The sequence below is a fragment of the Cyprinodon tularosa genome, unplaced genomic scaffold, assembly GCF_016077235.1.
Source record: "Cyprinodon tularosa strain WSP-4 unplaced genomic scaffold, ASM1607723v1 ctg133, whole genome shotgun sequence".
NCBI lineage: Eukaryota > Metazoa > Chordata > Actinopteri > Cyprinodontiformes > Cyprinodontidae > Cyprinodon > Cyprinodon tularosa.
Window position 1 is genome coordinate 850615 of NW_024038148.1, and position 15189 is coordinate 865803.

General features: G+C 41.5%; 2 protein-coding genes across 2 annotated transcripts; both read right to left on the bottom strand.

Moving 5' to 3' along the window:
• Positions 1-5759: 5759 nt before the first annotated feature.
• On the bottom strand, positions 5760-8324 carry cxxc5b (CXXC finger protein 5b). Its single transcript, XM_038277636.1, has 2 exons — positions 8166-8324; positions 5760-7343 (listed from the first exon to the last, which is right to left on the bottom strand). Exon 2 carries the CDS (start codon positions 7140-7142, stop codon positions 6246-6248), a length of 897 nt encoding a protein of 298 aa, XP_038133564.1. The 5' UTR covers positions 7143-7343; positions 8166-8324; the 3' UTR covers positions 5760-6245.
• A 3778-nt stretch (positions 8325-12102) lies between these two features.
• zgc:110843 (uncharacterized protein LOC541492 homolog) lies at positions 12103-15117 on the bottom strand. The gene is made up of 3 exons (XM_038277638.1): positions 14932-15117; positions 13838-14040; positions 12103-12700 (listed from the first exon to the last, which is right to left on the bottom strand). Exons 1-3 carry the CDS (start codon positions 14969-14971, stop codon positions 12611-12613), a joined length of 333 nt encoding a protein of 110 aa, XP_038133566.1. The 5' UTR covers positions 14972-15117; the 3' UTR covers positions 12103-12610.
• Positions 15118-15189: the final 72 nt, after the last annotated feature.

Sequence of the window (15189 nt, forward strand, 5' to 3'; positions counted from 1 at the left end):
ATTGACAAATATTTAATCAAAATATTGTTTGATATCCTAAAAGTTAATTATAAAGAGATAAATTGAGGAAATTGTGTCTTTGTTATTATAGACATATCTGCTGAGTTTAACCATTCAGTTATCGTTATTTGTAGTCATAAAGGGACACAACAAAAAAAAATTTCTGTGTCGAGGTGCTCCTTTGGGTGAGTAACCAGCAGGACCTGGGGATCATTATGGGGTAAAGGTTTACTCAGGGACCCAGAGTGACAGTTTGAGGTTACTGGAATGCAAATAACCTCCTCTCTAAACACTAGGCCACCACGCCCCTTTATTAATTAACTTAAGTTCAAGATTAGTTCGCACATGGATGATGGTACTTTGCCTACTGAACAGGGTTTATCCTCGGCCAGTGTGAGTTCATGATTAGCCATAACAAAGTGTGCATTACATCAATGCATGTTATGGTCAGCTGGCTGTTAGACTAAAGCATAAAACTTCTACAACTGATTCAATGACTGATAGAATTACAGGGTTCTGACAAATCCCTGCTAAAGAACAAAGAATACAACAAGGAATGCTACAGCAGATAGCTGCCTTTCTCTTTTCTGCCACTTCAAACCTCCGAGTTCATCTTTAAAATGTAATTTATCCACAATGGATAACTAACTAAGATAAATTATGAGATTTAACCAGTTTTTATTTTTTTAGATATGTTCAAACTGAAAAGGAAGAATTGGTAAAGGGAAATATTCATCTCGGTGTAGACTAAAGTTTTTAACCCTGTGCAATAACCTGTGAAATATTATAAAAGGCTTCACCTATAAGAGCCCTCATCTATTTCATTGACCTAACCTATACTATTTATCTATTTAGACACCAAAAACCACACTTTACCTGCCACTAATTAACTTTACATAGGATACTGCATATATGTCACTGTAAATCTCTCCTTTATTTTTCTACCATCCACTGTACATATCTGGATGCACAGCATATACTTCATGCACCTTTTCCTCTTTTTTGTACCTTCTGCTGTTTCTAGAGCCAAAGTGAATTTCTCCATTGTGAGATCAATAAAGTTCTATCTAATCTTATTTATTCTAAAATCATTTTATCTTTTTCTACTTTGCAATTGCTGACATTGAAAATAAATGAATAGAGTAGTAAGGAAAATTACATGACAATGTGTGCAAAATGTGAAAAAAGGTGATTTTATAGATCATTGTCTTGGAATTACTTCCAAATCTTTAATTAGTACCATATTTTCACTTAGCTATTTAGAGACAAGTAGGGCTCCCATTTGGATTTTGTCTAATGTGCTAATTAGCTGCTATTAGCATGCTAACACTGTCATCAAACATGACTTAACAGAAACCAGCTAAATACAACCAGTTAACATTATGATAATAACCTTCTAAACTGTCTTTAGAATCATTTTAAAAACAGAGTTTCAACGAAATCTTTTTAAATTTCAATTTTGGCTTCAAACTGTCCGAGCAAATTATATTTCTTTACAAGGTTTAAAAAAATGTATTGGCCAAAGCAAACAGATCCTCTGTGACTTTTGTTTCACCGTAGGTCAACATAACTAAAGTCTCTTTCTCTCTCTCTCGCATCTCAGCTGGAGTTTGTTTGCTATTTTAATTACCCGCCATTAGCATGCTAAAACAGCGCTAGCCTGAATGACCTGACAGCAACTTGCTAATTGACACAAAGTTAGCATTCTGTCAGAGATCTTGATGTGGCTGTAGATTGTTAACTCATTTGGCATATTCTCTTTACGCTTTATTTCATTCTTGCCTCGTTTATTATAATCTGAAATTAAAATTCACATCATGTCATTTGTCAATTTATATATATCAGCTAATCTGTGCTTTTTGTAGAATTTTCAAGTAGAAAATAATCCTTTTATACCTTTTAAGGTTCTGATACTTTTAAATAGTTAAAATGTATTGTGAAAGTGTGTTCTTGTGTAGTAATCATGGGATGAAGTGGCTCCAAACAGACCATGATGAAACATCCCTGCGGCCTGCAGACATTATTGTGTTTTAACTTCCTTGAACCATCCTATCTCTGAAAAAAGGGAGCAGTGGGCTAAAGATTAACAGATTTCTGTGTACCCTCCATCACCAAGAATAAATGTGCGTCTTTTTTTCCTGTTATTCCCTTTCCTACTAGTCCTGTTCTTTTTTTTCTGCTTCCAGAAGCATGCAGCCAAACCAGACAAGGGTAATGTTGTTTAAGAATTTAGATTATTCTGTATCCACCTTTAACAGATTTAAGTGTCAAAGGTCAAAGGACCCCTTTGATCTTTGTGTCACCAAAATATCACCTGAGGGTAGATGAGCAAGAGCTTTTCAAGGATGTAAGAGGCCATTGTGTCTCTGATTGGGAGTAGCTTCTGAAAAAATAGGAATAAAATGGACAACAGAGCAGCAATGAGAGAGGATCTCAGGAAGAGGCCGTAGCTGTAAAACTGCTACAGATTTCTAACGGGGAGAATACAGCCAGAGGAAGATGGAAAAAAAAACAACATTCACAATGAGACACAGTGTCTCTGAACGAACGCTGTGGCCAACATTTCAAAGGACTGGCTCCTGAGAAAGGGTCCGCCCAGCAGCAGTGCAGGTTGCCTTGGACTGGCAGGTTGCTCCACTGCAGTGTGAGAGGAGTTTTTTTTTTTTTCCTCCAGAGTACTGCTAACATATGCAAGCTCCACAGGGGTTTGTGACGCCACAAACTGGATCTCTGGAAACTGCGTCTATCATTACCCCGCATCTCTGGCTCCCTGCGTTTCGTTCGGCCTCCGCCGCTCCGCTCTCTGGATCACACACTCATCTCTCTCTCTTTGTTTGGCCCCCACGTTATCTTCATCCCCTGCTGTCCATCTCCCTCGTCCTCCTCCCTGCGTGTCCCCTCTCTTTCTCTTTTCTCTCCCCCTGTGGCCTGCTTTTCATCTTTCCCCCCCTGTTTCAGCCACTCTCTTACCCCAATCCCCCCCCCCCAACCAACCTACCACCCCTTTGCTCTATCTGCCCTTCACCATACCCCACTCCCCACCCCCGCCACCTCACCTACAACCCCCCCCCCCCAACCCAACCACCATCCCAGATCCGCTTTCCACCCCCTCTTCCTCCCCCCTAACTCTCTCTGAACCCTCCCCCTTCCTCTACTCTATCCTGCCCCCTCCTCCTCCTCCTCTCCTGCCATCTTGCAGGCCAGTGGAGCCAGACTGCAGGCGTTCAGGGAGTCACTGGACCTGCTGGGCAGCGGGTGACACAGATTTCCGGTGTGTGTGTCTGTGTGAGTGTGTGTTTGCGTGTGTGTGTCAAGCCCAGGGAGGGTGGCGGTGCTGGTAGGTTGAGGAGTGGGGGGGGGATTAAGCTCCAAATCACTAGAAAAGGCACTGAGGAGAGAAGGGGAGGTGTGTGTTGTTGGGGGGGGGCTGCAGATCCAAGAATTTGAAATTCCCCTTTTGTCTGGGCGATGAAGAAACACTACACTGTGGGCTCAAACTAAAAGACTGTGTTTCTCATTCAGTGGGAGCGTTGTAATAGCGTGATGTTGGAGCTCGCTGCTTTTTCTCCATGAGTTGGCAGTGTCCTGCGTTGGCTGGCGTGCAGCGCTTTCTCTCTCTCCCTCTCTCTCTCTTTCTGTGCCTGACAAAACATACACACACACACCCAGATGCACGCACGCACACATAGATACGCATGCACGGTCCCTCTGCGATCCCCTGACTGAAGGCTCACAGGAAGTGCAGCCGTGGCCCAATTATAGCGTGACACCTCGGGCCGGCCGTTGCCATGGTTACATCTTCCCTGCGGTCCCCTGGAGTGTGGCGCCGAGGAAGAAGGTCTTATCACATCAGCCATCGTTACGGCAGCAAGGAGAGGAGGAAAAAAAAAAAAAGAGCCTCCCTGTAGCCTTGTCCAGCTGGATTTTGGTTTGCTTTATAAAAAAAAATTCTGTGCGTCTGAATGTGATGCATACTTGTGTAAACAAAATAACAAAACAGAAGAAGAAGAACATGGGGGGGGGGTAGGTTGTTGTGATTGTTTGTATGTCAGGTTTACCTCGAGCGTGCAGATGTGCCAAAGCAGCGTGTAGGTGTGTTTGTGTGTGTGTGCGCGTCTGTGGGGTTGTGATAAGGCTCTCAGCCACACCATTAGGAGACTCATAATCCACACCACCTCAAACACACACACAAGTACACACATTTTTTATTCCTATTCTTATTTGGACGTTGTTGTTACCTTTAATTCCGTACCCCTATCTGTGCCTAACCCTAACACCACCCACTAACTCTAGCTACTACATTCCTAACCCTACACTTAGCCACTAGCCACTTAGCCACTAACACTGAACATGATGTTCCTAAGGTCTTGAAAAGGTGATTATACCAGAAAATGTCCACAATCAAACACACTTCTGCAAGTTTGATTGTGCAAGTTACTTATTTTAGGCAATAGGTGCAATATGGCCAACATCTAGCCCTCAACCCAACCCCTCCCTAATCCTATCTATAACCCAATCCAAATTGACATATTAGCCCTAAACTGAACCAAAAAAACTAATGTCAGAAACAAATGGACTGGACATACATCCCCATAAGGCAGAGATGGGGGATCTGGAGTCAACAAGTCATCTCTATGTCATGTTTTTGTTTTGCCCAGCCAATGAACCAGGAGGATCCAATCCGGTTTAACCTGTGCAGATTCGACTCTTCTGGTTCATAGGCTGGACAGATAAAATACATGACATAAAGATGACTTGTTGACTCCAGATCCCCCATCTCTGCCATAAGGCCGTAGGATCTTTGAAAGTTCAGTAATACCAGAAAATATCTATACCTTGAATACATTTCTGCAAGTTTGATTGTTCAGTATCACCAACATCTAGCCCTCAACCCAACCCCTCCCTATTCCTATCCATAACCCAATCCGAATTGACATATTAGCCCTAAACTGAACCATAAAACTAGTGTCAGATGCAAATGAACTGGACATACATCCCCATAAGGCAGAGATGGGGGATCTGGAGTCAACATCTCTTTGTCATGGATTTGTTTTCTCCAGCCAATGAACCAGGAGGATCCAATCCGGTTTAATCTGTGTAGATTCGACTCACCTGGTTCATTGGCTGGACAGATAAAATACTTGACATAGAGATGACTTGGTGACTCCAGATCCCCCATCTCTGCCATAAGGCCGTAGGATCTTTGAAAGTTCAGTAACACTAGAAAATGTCTTTACCTTGAATACATTTCTGCGAGTTTGATTGTTCAATTTTCCATTCTAATCAGTAGGTACGACATTGTCAATCTCTAATCCATACCCCAGCCCTTACAAAGGCCAGTACCTAACCTTATCCATAACCCATATAATTCACATATTACCCTTAAACTGAACCACAAACTAATGCCTGTTACATACGGACTTAGCGTTGGTCCCCACGATACCAAAAACCATCCTAACTTGAATCTACTTCCTATAAATTTGATTGAAAAGTCAGCACATCGCCATTCTGTAGCCCTTAACTCAACCCTTGCAAATGCCATTATCTACCTAATGCTTTCCAATGCCTTATCTTAATTCAAATGTTAGCTCTAGTCTGTCAAAGTTGATGTTGTTTGCATTTGGACTGAGCCTTGGTTCCCAAATTTCTCAATGAGGTGACATAGACAACTAAAAGGCAGGCACAAACAAAGCTCCAAACAGCCAATAAAAAACGACCACAGGCGTGCGGGTCGCAGCACAAACCTCATGGACAAGTAGCACATGGCAAACGTCTTTTATTTCAAAAGGGCAAACAGAGCTATACAGTACAAGTAGCACATGAAATAATTTAGCCAAGGCTGAACTCATTCATTTCTTACTGATGCAGTGACGTCAGAACAACAGAAGCGAGAAACTCCTCAATAGAAACAACAAAAATAAAACCCCATTTTGGCTCCGTTTTAATGCTGAAGCACGGTACATCCAAACTGGAAAGCAATGTAAAAAAGGACATAATGTTTTCCAGATATTTACAGTCTTATGTACAGGCATTTTTGTTGTCATCTAAATATTGACGCACATTGGTATCCTTCTTTTTTTTTTTTCTCCTCTCCCATTTTCACTGATTGTCAAAAGAAAGGATGGAAACAGGTGTGGACATTCTTAAATGGAGCTTTGTACCGCAGTCCGAGCATGTTATTGTGGTGTCCCATAAACTACAGCTCCCAACAATTACCCGACCAGCCTCTGCCAACACAGGAGCTACTATCCGTCCAGGGCCCCGTTGCTTCGCTCCTGTGCCAGACCCAAAGTAAAGTCGGACCCCCTTAAATCAAAGCCAGACACCCTGCTTTCGAACCCAGGACCCCCGGGCTTCCTCTTCAACTCCTCACACTTCCTGTATTTACAGATCTGGTGTCCTCTCTTACGGTTGCGGCAGCTGCTGCACTGTTCGCAGTTCGTCTGACGTCGGCAAGGCACGCACTCCCCGCACCTCTTCCTCTTCCTCCTTCCTCCACTGCCCCCTCCCAGAGAGCCAGGGGAGTAACCTTCTGCCACCAGCCCCTCTATCCCCTCAGCTCCCACGGCTGTGCTCCTCCACTGACCTCCCCCCATCTGAAAGCCAGCCAGAGGGAACAGAGCGGGGCTAAAGGGGAACCAGGCGCCGAGGAAAGGTTGGAAGTCAGTGCTGCATCCAGTTGAGTCCTCTTCCTCCTCCTCCGGCCCGGATCCGCCCGTCTCGCCGTCTCCTTTTCCTCCCTTAGCCTCGACAGGCTCCTTTTTAGCCGGCTGGCTGCTCTGCGCGCCCAGGCTGGCCTGCTCCGTGGTGGCGGGGGTGAGAGCCAGCAGCCCGGCGCGCATCAGCAACTCTGCGGCATGGGCCAGGTGGAGCCCGCTGGGTGACTCCCACATGTCAGGCCAGGAGGGGGCCCGGCGGGGCTTGCTGTTACTGGGCTGGGCAGGACGCTGCTCCTGAGCTGGGGACGGCTGGATCAGGCTTTTAACGTCCACAGCAGGGGAAGGAGTGGAGATGTAATGAGAGAGGCTGTAGGGGTGGCTAGAGCGCTTAAGGCTCGGTCTCAGGGGCTCGTTGGGGATTTTAGCACTGCTGTGGGCTTGATCTGGGGAGGAAGGGCCAGCAATGTCTACGGCGGTGGACATGGCAGCGGCTGGTTATGGCGGGAGGGGGGGGGGGGGGGGGGGGGGGGGGGGGGGGGCTGTTTGCCCTTGTGTGTTTGTGTGCGTGGGGACTGGAGCTGACGCGGGGCTGACAACTGTCCTGCTGTTACTTCAGCCAAAATGGCAAGCCTTGGCCTGTGTCCCTATTCCCATTCTCTGCAGCGGCTTCAGAGTCCTGGAGAGCTGGAAATGAATAGGGGATGAAGACAGGAAGGTTAAGAATAGAAATGCTGGAGGGACAGATAGAGAAAAACAGCAAACAGGGAAGACAGGATCTGTTTTTTCCCCTCATAGAGCTACTTCACAGTCAGGGAATAACAAAACCGATAATCAGAGATATTTGTATAAAACTAAGGAAATAAAACTACTAAAACCCAGAAGCAAAGATCCCTGTGTGTGTGAGAGAGTGAGTGTGTGACAGTGCATGCCTGGCAAAGGATTTCCGCATACAGGAGGCAGTATCCCTTTAAGAATTTCACGGTATATCAATGCAATCAATAACAGAGCGACAACAATATGCAAAGATATGCGCATATGCGCAGGTCAAATGTGGAGCGCGCTTTTCAAATACATTTTGACGACTGCTGTTATGTGTGCCAGCCAGGAGCAGAGAAACGCCAAATAAGGAACCGCAAAGAAAAACAGGCTGTCTTTTGTCTGCTATCGAGCAGAGAGGTGCGCAACGATGCGGTGCCGTGGATAAAAAAAGACCAGGCTATATTCTGGGTCCACGTTGGTGTGGGAGAATATAAAAAAAACACCGCGGAATATCCACGGATTGTGTTTGTTATAACAGGGTGGGAGTCGGTGGGTTTAGAAAGGCGCGATGTGGAGATGTAATCGATCAGTTTAGCGTGGATGAGGTTACCTAAGAGGAGCTGACCACAGTCCGAGCGGTCGCTGCGACACGGCGCAGGAAGGAGGAGAAACCAGGCGACAGAAAAAAAATAAAAACGGACTAAATCAACAGGAAGTAGGATCAGAAAGAAAAACGTGTCACTTTACCTTTCCCAACACGGGCTCTCCTGTCAAATATGTGATGAAGTCATGAAGTAATGTCGAGGCGATCGCAGCGTCTGTGGACGGCGGAGCTGCCGATTCCTCCTCCACCTCTCCGTCCCGGAGGGTCTGCAAACACTCTGCACGGAATTTAGGGGCGTCGCTCAAAATGCGAACTGGACTCTGCAGCTGAGCGAGCGAGTATGGTTTGGTCAGAGCGACCCTCAGGACGGACACCATCACAGCCCAATAATACACCATCACAGCCCAATAATACACCATCACAGCCCAATAATACACACAGTAGTTTAACTCACCTGAGATCACTTTATACAGCCCAGGATGGCTCATTGGAATATATATATATGAATATATTTATATATATGTATAAAGTAAACTAAAACTCAGAAAGAAAGAAAGAAAGAAAGAAAGAAAGAAAGAAAGAAAGAAAGAAAGAAAGAAAGAAAGAAAGAAAGAAAGAAAGAAAGAAAGAAAGAAAGAAAGAAAGAGAAAAGCTTTGTATGTTAAAGCATTAATATTTTACTAATTCAAGCAGAACCGGCCCAAGGAAGAAGCAAAGTTAGCTTACGCCTCCACACCAGTAGGGGGGGCCGTATAGTCCTAGAACTCTAGACAATTTGGAAATTATCCAATAACAGAGAAGTACTCCAGCACAAACTGACTTTGTATATATATTGCTTTACTTTGATAGAGAACATGTAATTGTTTTGCTTTGTATTCTGATTAATTATTAATAAATGACGATTCAGATAAAATCATAAAGACTTTACCGTCCAAAGTATTTACTTTAAAACTGTAAAGTTAAATTTCCACGCATCTCTCAGAAGGGGCAAAATTACACAGATAAAAAATTACACTTAGCATATATATATATATATATATATATATATATATATATATATATATATATATATATATATATATATATATATATATATATATATATATGTATAAAGTAAACTAAAACTCAGAAAGAAAGAAAGAAAGAAAGAAAGAAAGAAAGAAAGAAAGAAAGAAAGAAAGAAAGAAAGAAAGAAAGAACGAAAGAAAGAACGAAAGAAAGAAAGAGAAAAGCTTTGTATGTTAAAGCATTAATATTTTGCTAATTCAAGCTGAACCGGCCCAAGGAAGAAGCAAACTTAGCTTAAGCCTCCACACCAGTAGGGAGGGGCAATCCTAGAACTCTAGACAATTTGGAAATGATCCAGTAACACATAAGCATTTAAGCACAAACTGACTTTTTTTTTAATCACTTTTCTGAAAGTTGAAGCGATTCTAAGTTGACAATTTATCTCCAAAAACAAATATACAAAAATATGTCTGCCACTGAGCCAACTAAAAACATTACCAAAAAAAAGTTGAATCATTTGTATTTATTGTGTGATGTATTAATCAAAATATCATCATCTGGGTTTTAACACATATTGATCCATATAAACTCTGTCCCTCTTGTTTAGCTTTAGTATAAACAAAAATGTTAGCATAAGCAAACAAAATGGCTGCTCAGGAATGGCGAGCTAGCATTCTCACTATCACTAGGTTCATAGATTAATTTATCCTTTATAACAGCAAATATGTCAATCTCATCTGTTTACACATTTGCAGTATTAATGTTTTTGATAAATGGTTGCTTGATTTGTTTGAATTTAATTTTATATAAAAACAAATCCATCTTTAGCAATGCACAACAGAGTTCAATAAATTGACTCATATCAATGCTAAGTTATTTGATCCGAAATTCATTCCTTAGTTTTTTTCAGTCTAGATACAAAGCGAAAAAATTTTTATAAATGGGGTTTAAAACAAAAACCTGTGCAGTTTCTCCTGAGATCTGATATTTTTGCAACTGTAAGCAGCAGCAGGGGATATATTTAGATGTATTATTTCACTCCAGTTTACTGATGTCACAGGGACACATCGCTTTAGCTGGTATTTACTTACAGGACCAAAATAAAAATCTTTAAGACAGAAAAAGAAATTGAATAAAATGTTCAAAGTTTGATAAAACAGCTGATTAAGCAGAGTCATTTTTTTAAATTATTTTTACCTGTTTTGCAGCAGTTAAAGCAATGTTGGTCTGAAGTTCCCCCCATAAAATGCTATGCAGGGACCAACAGAACCATGCTGTGTTTCTGGTATCAAGACATAGTAATATTTAAACAGCAAATGTTTTTAAACCTGCTGAAAACATTCCAGATAATGTTCCTGAGGTTTGGTATCTAAATGTTTTCCTTCAATGCAAGACATCATTTTGAAGTACGTAATGATGCAGAACTGCTCCTGCTCTCTCTGTTGCTGCACACTGCCTGTAGGCTGGCTGAAAGGGGCTTCTTCACTCTTTTCTACTTTCAGAAAAGAGCAGTATGGCTAAGCAGGAACACAAGCTCAAGATGGGGAAACAAAATATAGGATTTCCATCCAATGTAGCACACATCAGCCTGTGCCTACTGAATACCTTCACCAGATATCTGCATTGTGGCTCATTTAAGAGCAAATAAGAGAGGCTTATATTTGACATGCTGTCTGTGATGCAAAAAGCCTAGCCATTATATTCTTACCGAAGCAAAGTAGAGCTTCTAAGGTGCAAAATATTTGACAGTAGTGCTGAAATTAATTATGGGATCAATTGATCATTTAAATAATCTTTAACTGATTTGATAACCTAACTAATCGATAGTTTCCTAAAGTAATGGTACACAAACTCTACAAAACGCATTAGCCAAAAAATAACCCCTTACAACAGTAATTAAGACATAACCCTTCAACTATATACAATTATAAACATAAACTCTTCAGATTTTACGTTCAAAGATTGATATTTTTTATATAAATGCATACATTACAATATATATATGTACAAATTTGTACATGATTTGCAGTTTTGGACTATTTTTTTATTTTATTTTCTATATTATAAATGTGTTAACTGACTAAAAGTATAACTTTTTAGCTTGATTACAATTTAAGCATTTTTATGTGATCCCGCTGTGTTTATGTATTGAATCCTCTAAGAATATAAGCTGATATACTATATATAGATATATATATATATGATTAAACTCAAAACCATGTGATTAAAACAGAAAAGAAAATCTAGGAAGTCCAAAAGCTGGTTTTAGGGGAACAATCCTCAAACTATTGATGTAAGAACTTAAGTGATGCTGTTTATCATCAAGAAAACATGAAAAAGAGCCAGAGATGAATATTTGTCAGCTATTTTTCTTATCTCCATCTAATAAAATATATCTGTACATGTCCAGGACAATAAAACAAACAGAAGCTGGAAAAAAGCAAAGCTGGTCAACCTTTTTTTATGACTGGATTTATATTTATGACTTCAATAAATTACAATCAATATTTTTTACACAATAAATAATAGAAATATGTTAATTTCCAACTAACTTCCTCTGCTAGCTGGTGCCTTCTGTCCATTGAAGCCTCTGCTGTCACCTTTAAGCAGGAGAACCGCTCCGGCTGATAGAGTTGCTGACTCCTCCACGCAGGAGCGCCGGAGTCCACTCCACCTCTTCTGAGAGTCCTCCGTGCATCTGGCACGCAGCCAGACACCTCGTGCGTGATTCATCCGTGTGTGAGAGAGAGCGCGCGCGCGCGTGTCACTATGGGAGCAGGGGCCCACGGTTACTACACCGTCTGGCCTGGACCATCCGTGTAAACACAGCGTCTTCTAGTGGTCAACTCAGATACAGCCAGTGGGTTTAAAATGGCCACTGGTGCTGGTGGACACTGCAGCACAGCAGCCTGTTTTTGGCCAAGGCCACACGCAACAACCCCCCCTCCCACTCTGAGCTGTTTACTCATTATCCCCGTTCACTGTTAATCCATAAACTGGCACCCAGAGAACTAGTTGCAACTTAAGGTGGATCCCAAAACTGGAAAAAAAAAAAAAAGCCAAACAACCAAATTAGATCACTCAACATGTTTTATTAACAACACAGCAGATCAATCTGATGAAGACGCAAAAATAGATCCTTTTAAAAAGGTTTAATATTCAGGGGTTTTGATCATAAAGTTCCAACAGTCTTTTTTTTTTTTTTTTTTTGTATTATCATTTAAGACAAACATTACAATGAAGCAGCAAAACAAATGGAATATTTCATTTAACATTCATATGGGTTGCTGTGATCATCATATAAAGATAAGGCCTTGGCTGAAATTAACATAAATATTGAAGCAATGGTTTCATATTTCAACCACCTGCTCCGCAGGGAGCCACTGAGGACGGGCACACAACTGCAATGATTGTCACAGTCCCTGATCTGCCCAGAGATGATGGTTAGAAATCAGTGCGGGAACCACAGGAATTAGGAAAAAAAAATCTCTGGAAGACACCTCGACAATACTGAATGATCTGAGAGGGGGTTAGAGAGCGTGAGCAGTCAGGGAGGGACGGCTTCTTCTGCGGCGCTGCCCTATGCGTCTTTCTTTTTGATGATGAGGGGCCCCACGTTGTCTCCGGTTTCCTCGTTATGCTTGGCGTGGGCGCCGTCGCAGTACGGGAACTGCAGGAAGAGAGAACAGCGTCAGCATCGTCCACATCTTTAACTTCCATGACAACCAGAACAAAACCAACATCTGCAGCATCTGATTCTGCATTAAGCTGAATCAATGTTAATATTTGGCCCCTTTGATTCATTTTTACACATTATAAACAGCTGTAGATAAACACTGAAATGGCTAAAAATGTATTTTATAGCAGATAACAGGATGTGTGAAGGTATAGAAGACTTTTATCCTCTCGCTGAACCTACAGGACTAATCAGCGCTAGCATCCTTATGGAAATGTCCCAATCAAGGAAAAGGGTCGGCTTTCTTAGAGTTTATCACCATGTTGGCAGCACTAAAGTTTATCGCCACCTGTAGGTGGCGATAAACTTTAGTGCTGCCAACATGGCTTTAAAATACAGATTTGTTTTTGTTTAAATAAGTTAAATCCTCTTTTTGTTACCCCTGCGGTTTTTAAATGTGCTATAGAAATTAAGTTGATTAACTCAGAAATAATAAATGGCTCTTAAAGCCATTAATGGATAATTATGATGAAAACAAATTGAAACTTTAAAAATAAATCTTACCTAATGCTTTATTTTTTTTTAAATATGCAATAAAATTATTCAGTAGTTTTTCTTTCTTAGTCAAGAAAGAACTAATATCTCCTTTTAGAATGAAACATATATTTCATATTGGTAGACTTCTAGAATGCCAATAATTGTGTGCAGACCAAGCTTAATCAATTCAAGTTGGATCTTAAAGGTACGGTTGAGGGTTTCTGCAAATATTTGAAAATACCCACCCTCTCCACGCACAACCCTGTACCCGCTCCCGAGAGGGCACGCCTATTAAATGCGTGCACGAGCCCATTTATCCTTGTGCACGCTCCATTCAAAAGTTGTTTGCATCGCCCATATAAGCTTACTTTCAAGAGATTTTTTTATTTTTCCACCATGTCAGGCTAACTATGGGTAAGTGAAAATGGGAACGAGCACGTAAACATATCACATATCATATTGACAATTAGGAGGACCACTTATTTCCATGATCCAGCCGGAAAAAGAACATCCTCCATTTTATTTTTAATATATTTTCATGCAAGTTTACACGATATCTCATTGAGGTTGTAAATCCCCTCTTCTATATCCGACCTTTTTAGATTTCCAGCAGCGGCAGTACACAGCCTTGGCGCCGATGTCCTCCATGTCAAAGCTGTGCACCACTTTGGGGCTGTCTTTGCTGACAATCGTGTTCACTTGGCTCTTCTTGCAGCTGCGGCCGCTCAGGTAACGGCTGACCAGAAAACCAGCAGCCGCCGAAACGACTGCCACCGGCACAGCAACCAAGAAATGTTCTAGAGAAACAAAAACATAGAAAAAAAAAAAAAAGAAAAAAAAAGGAATCAGGCTGGTTAGTGTAGAACAGAAGCAGCTGATGGTCTCTAAAATCCATTCTAGATTTTTGTGTTAGGCTGGAATTTTATGAAAAGAATAAATACATAGAAGAGCTAATTTCACCAAGGATACTTAAGGCTTTTAACATCAAAACTCTACAGGTTTACCTTTTTATTTACTACTTTAGAAGGACAAAAAGCCACATTAAATGTATTGCCTCTATTTCTGCAGAGGACAGAATTTAAATAGGGGTTCTGCAAAAAAAAAAAAAAAACGTTAAATGAGATGAATAGATAATGGAAAACTGATTATTGGGAAAATAACTTATAAATGGTTACACATTATAGACAAAGTTGGTGAAAGAGCCTTAAAATACAGATTTTTATGGTCTTTTTTTTTTTTTTAGCCTGAAATAGAGACTGGACCTGGGAAGTACTTTAAACAAACTAAAGAATATCAACGCTAAAATACAAATAACCCAGCTAACCAAAGGGAGCATAATAAAAAAAGCTTGTTTGTAATTGTAATAGGGGCTAAAACCTACAGATCGCAGGCCCTGGTCTGTTTTCCAGGCTCCTGTTTAATCAGTTTAAGGCGTAAACATGGGATCAGATGGCTGACCGGTTAGCTAAACATCACAAGACAGTCACACTAAGCAAGAAGCCAAATAGTGGAGCGACTTCTACTTCTTCACAGCCGTCCAGTCTGTAGTTGAAGCTAAAATAATCCGCAGTGAATACCCTGCTGTCGGCGCTAAACTGCCTGGTAGCCTTGGAGCCAAGCACGCGCCCCGCTGCGCTAATTCAATAACTAGTATGTACGTTAGCATTGAGCTAGCTTAAACAGTGTACCTTTGGTTAACCTGAAACCGGAGTTGTGGACCACTGCCATCGGACACACAGGCAAACACAAACTATCACAGATATGTAGACGTCGCCTTTTCTTTGCGCCGTGGGTTGTTTGCGGTCAACGTTGAGCAGCAAGGTCAACCGGTTAGCTTTACAGAACTCTGCCCACTGCTACGCCACGCCCATATACTTCTACGTCATATAAAAGCGACTAATTAGGACCCGCTAATGCAAAGCATGCTTACGGACCAAAATGCACCC

Excerpts from the sequence above, each read along its gene's own strand:
- zgc:110843 (XM_038277638.1), bottom strand. The coding sequence starts at position 14,971 with ATGGCAGTGGTCCACAACTCCGGTTTCAGGTTAACCAAAG. Across the intron at positions 14,041-14,931 it reads CGGTTTCAGGTTAACCAAAG|AACATTTCTTGGTTGCTGTG; the intron begins GTACACTGTTTA and ends TTGTTTCTCTAG. Across the intron at positions 12,701-13,837 it reads GCTGCTGGAAATCTAAAAAG|TTCCCGTACTGCGACGGCGC; the intron begins GTCGGATATAGA and ends CTCTTCCTGCAG.
- cxxc5b (XM_038277636.1), bottom strand. The coding sequence starts at position 7,142 with ATGTCCACCGCCGTAGACATTGCTGGCCCTTCCTCCCCAGATCAAGCC.